Consider the following 4499-nt stretch of genomic DNA (forward strand, 5'->3'; position numbering starts at 1 on the left):
ATGCTTGCTGCTAATGTTGACAGGGAAAGCTCTATCTGTCTGCTAGAATTGTGGCGTTCTACTCAAATGTATTTGGACACAAGACAAAGTTTTACTTTCTTTGGGAAGATATTGATGACATCCAAGTGCTTCCCCCAACATTTGCTTCCTTAGGAAGCCCTTTGCTGCTCATTATTCTGAAAAAGAACCGTGGTCTTGACGCAAAGCATGGGGCTAAATCTCAGGATGATGAAGGAAGAGTTTGGTTCTATTTTCAGTCTTTTGTGTCATTTGATGCGACTAGCAGGTACTTGAAGGAATTTTGTTTACGTGATAATTTAAGCTGACCAAACCCAAAAAGATTATTTTACTGTTTCTAGCTATTGAATTTGAAATATCCATGAATATGGCAGGACAATCATGGCTTTGTGGAAAACTAGGACGTTAAGTGTATATCATAGAGCACAAATAGCAGAAGAAGAACAAGATTTGTCAGATCCCTTCCTTTTGCCTGAAGATGTTGCAGTTGTTTCAGATTCGGATGCATTAAAGATGTCAAAAGTGTACACGTGTGATCTACCTTGCGATGTACAAACCATCTTTCACTCCTCCCTTATGCTTCTTCCATTTAATAGAGGCTATGCAATATCGGAGTGTTATTGAGGATCGGTTTTGAAGATGGTGTTCCTGGAACTTGATCTCAAAAAAATTTATGTTACAGGTCGAACTGGTAATGAGGATCTTTGGTGGAGGAGAACTGGAGCGTAAGGTCATGGAGAAATCTGGATGTCTCAGTTACGCGAGTACAACATGGGAATCTAAAAACCCGGGGGTCTACGAAAGGCGGCTTTCTTACAAATACAATCACTATGTGTCTGTGTTTGGAGGCGGAGTCACCTGTGCACAACAGAAATCTCCAGCTCCAAATGATGATGGTTGGATCTTGAATGAGATTGTGGCTCTCCATGATGTTCCATTCGGAGATCATTTTCGCGTAAGTCTTCTTCTTCAACTGCTTTAACATAGTGGCGTATAGAATCAATCTGTTCGCGCTAAACGATAATATGATTGATCATGTAGGTTCATCTAAGGTACGAGGTGAAAAAAGCAGGAGTTGATTGTAAAACAAGTAAATGCGAAGTGTATCTGAAGATCAGGTGGCTCAAAACTATAAAGTTTGAACAGAGAATTAGCAAAAGTATAATGGAGAAATTTAGGAATCGATTAAATGTTATATTCGATTTGTTCCAGAAAGAGTCTGTAGCAAATTCATCTTTGACACTTCTCTGACTAATAAAACTATATAAAAACTTGTCTTCGTAGATCTCTCTCATTGTCGAAATTTTGAATCTCGACTCGTACATATTTCCACCTTCACTTGATCCAATCCTGTGGATAGCACGTGATTCACTTCCAATATAGGAGGGAATTGAATTTGAAGGTGTAGTACATTGACTAATTCAAATCTTAAACCATTTTATTTCGACAAACCTTAGCTACACAAATTAGTAAGCACCAATTTTGTCTACTTCTGCAAACTGTGAAAGTAGGATTCATCCTGTGAAATTAAACACTAATTTGTTCTTGGAAAATTTTACTAGCTATGCCCCTGCATATATACATATGATTTTTATTTTCCAGAGTGATTACATTTGTAATTAATTGTAAGAGGAATATTTTTATATAACAAACCGTTACTAAATTTTCAAAAATTATTGCAATAATAACCGTCGATTCAATTAATTGTGGTCAATGATTATTGGAGTTGAACTGACCGGAAAAGCTTTTCTTAATTATAACATTTTTCTAGACTGCATAGTAGACAAAGAGTTTGACATAGATTAACGAAACGATTGTTATATTTGAAGACCAAATTGAAAGTATATATGTTTAACAAATAGTATAACAAATTGAAAATTCATTGATGTCACATGTTATTCAACCATTATTGAATAGTATTTTGAAATAATAAGTAAAATAGAAATATATATTGAATACTTTTTGTTAGTTGAAAATAATGTAGGGGGTATTTAGCAATAGAATAACAATCTATCTATATTTTAAAAATATAAAATTTATCTCTGAAATTACATTCTCTATCAATTCTTGCAAAGTCATATCTCAAATTCCTAATTGTAAGAAAAATTGAAAACTATTTCTCTTAATATCTTAAATAAATGTTTGATGTTTATAGCCAATATTTAGACCTCGAGTTGCTGCCTCAGCAACACACCCCAAAACTGATCAGCAGCCGAACATAGACTGCTCCTCAGTTTTTGCCCCGAGATGAGGAATCCTTACTTGCACCATTCCCATGTGTCTGTCTGTTCATTGTCTTCACCCATCTTTTTTTTTCTTATATTTTAATCCAAAATGGACACCCAATGCCTTTATGTGTCTCCTACTTCAAACCACCTTCATGAATCATTTCCATAACACAACCCATAAAACTCAACCTCCCCCATGTGCCTTCACATGCATTCCAATGAAACTCTATACTCAATTAATTAATCATCCTATTAATTCCATTTAAGCGTTGTTATTAACACACAAATTTAAACAACCACTTTTGACTTCACATTCAACAAGACTAGCTATGGATCTTTGCAAAAGTAGAGCAACAACCACCGTTACTCTCTCATGTCTCCTCTTCTTCGTCTCTTCATTCTACACAATCTCCACCGCGAAATCAGCCACCACCAACCTGCTCTCGTACCAACTCCTTCAGTTTACCGCCTTCTTTCTCGCTGCAGCCTTGTCACTTCTTATGTTGGTCGCGGCGGCCCGAGCCACCATGGTCGCGTGGATAACGGTGCTTGTTCTGTTGGCTTTCTCGGGTACACGGCGACGTGTTCTGGCACGGAGAGGGAAAACAATCACCGCGGATGTGGCGTTGTGCTTGTTCAGGGTTCTGTTTAGAGAGGCAGATCCTCGCGGTTAGTCTCTTGATGGTTGGTTCTTCCTTGTTAGAGAGTATTTTACATGTCCCATTTTGTATATAACAAACAAAATATGTCTTTTTGTGATTGATTTTCCCTTTTTGTATTTATTTATACGGAATCAAGATTTTAGTTTTAATATATATTGTGTGATTTAAATGTTCATTAAATTCTATTATAGTTATAAAATAATTATATTATATAGGTTACAGAACAATTTGAATCTTTCTAATTTTCTTTTGAAAAATAATTATTTTATAGTTTAAGAAAACAAGATTTTGATCTCAAATCGGATCTTAGAAAAATAATACTCCCTTCGTTTTTTTCTTATTTGTCATTATAGATATTTTAGCACAAATTAAAAAAAATAAATAAATATTTTATTATATCTTTTTTTTACTATTAGACTTCTAAAGAATTTAATCTTTTAATTCATTTAATAAAGGAAAAATGAGATAATTTTCTGCAAAAAATGACATTGTAAAACAACTAAACTGAAACAAAAAAAAATTAGGCTTAGAATAACAACTAATTTAAAACAGAGGGGATATAAGGAAACAAACCATAAACGATGTATAAAACCTAAAATGATCTTATGATTTTTTCACAGTTAATATCTCTGCTACAAATTAATATAAGTTTGGCCCTAAAAAAGGAATAAAACACTAAGAAAAACCAATTCTACGCCTAAAACACACTAACAAAAAAAAAATCCCTTAGTTATAATTTTCAGAAAAAAATGTCGAGACAAAGATCCATTTAGGGCTTGATTAGAACAACCGGTAATAGAGTATTAGCATTATGCAGCATAAATATTAAGTTATATGCTCTAATTAATACGACAAATTTTATTGATTGGTGGAGCAGTCAGTGAATAGATATTATATTTATATTTAATATATTATATTAACTAAATATATAATATTTAAACATGTTTAATTAGAGAGATTAATAATCACTCATTGCTATATAATATTTTTTAATATTTTTCACACATTTAATAATTATGAAAAATTGTTACATATATGTAAAATTGTAAATTATTAATTTTAAATATATATAATGTAACATATTAATTAAAAATTAATTAATATATTATAAGTTTTTTATAAACATTCTATCAATATTAACATTTTCAATTTCAATAACTTTTCAAAATATATTTAATATAATATAATACATTAAAATAAATTAAAATAATAATATACATTATAAACATTATATCTACATTTATATTTTTAATTTAATATTTTTATGTATTAAATAAATTATAACATCATTTTCGATAATAATATTAATAAGTTACTGATAAATATTATCTTATAACAAATAAAATTATGTTTTATGAAATCACAATTTTTTATATTTTTACAAAATAAATTAATTATATAAAATTATATATATATATTAATATTTTATAGCTAAATGGTTGGCAAATGCTTAAAGTGAGAACATTGAGAAAGAGAGCATATGAGAGCAACTTCTAAATGCTCTCTTATATGCTCTCTTAATAAATATTGATTGGATGATAAAAATAAAAAGACTCTTTTATATGCTCTTCCAATCAAGGCGTTAGATGAT

The 4499-nt window shown here is 31.0% G+C and overlaps 2 protein-coding genes across 2 annotated transcripts in view; both read left to right on the plus strand.

Annotated features, from left to right (window-relative positions):
* Nucleotides 1–1305, plus strand: part of LOC104725525 (C2 and GRAM domain-containing protein At5g50170-like) — a 5804-nt gene extending 4499 nt beyond the window's left edge. The window contains exons 6-9 of the mRNA XM_010444195.2: nt 24–286; nt 393–567; nt 701–973; nt 1060–1305. Of these exons, the coding sequence (XP_010442497.1) occupies nt 24–286; nt 393–567; nt 701–973; nt 1060–1269 (921 nt within the window). The 3' untranslated portion in view covers nt 1270–1305. The remainder of the gene's footprint in view (nt 1–23; nt 287–392; nt 568–700; nt 974–1059) is intronic.
* LOC104725526 lies at nt 2375–3038 on the plus strand. The gene has a single exon (XM_010444196.1). The coding sequence runs from the start codon at nt 2576–2578 to the stop codon at nt 2918–2920; it is 345 nt and encodes a 114-aa protein (XP_010442498.1). The 5' UTR covers nt 2375–2575; the 3' UTR covers nt 2921–3038.

This window comes from Camelina sativa, chromosome 11 (assembly GCF_000633955.1).
Source record: "Camelina sativa cultivar DH55 chromosome 11, Cs, whole genome shotgun sequence".
Lineage (NCBI taxonomy): Eukaryota > Viridiplantae > Streptophyta > Magnoliopsida > Brassicales > Brassicaceae > Camelina > Camelina sativa.

Excerpts from the sequence above, each read along its gene's own strand:
- LOC104725526 (XM_010444196.1), top strand. The coding sequence starts at position 2,576 with ATGGATCTTTGCAAAAGTAGAGCAACAACCACCGTTACTCTCTCATGT.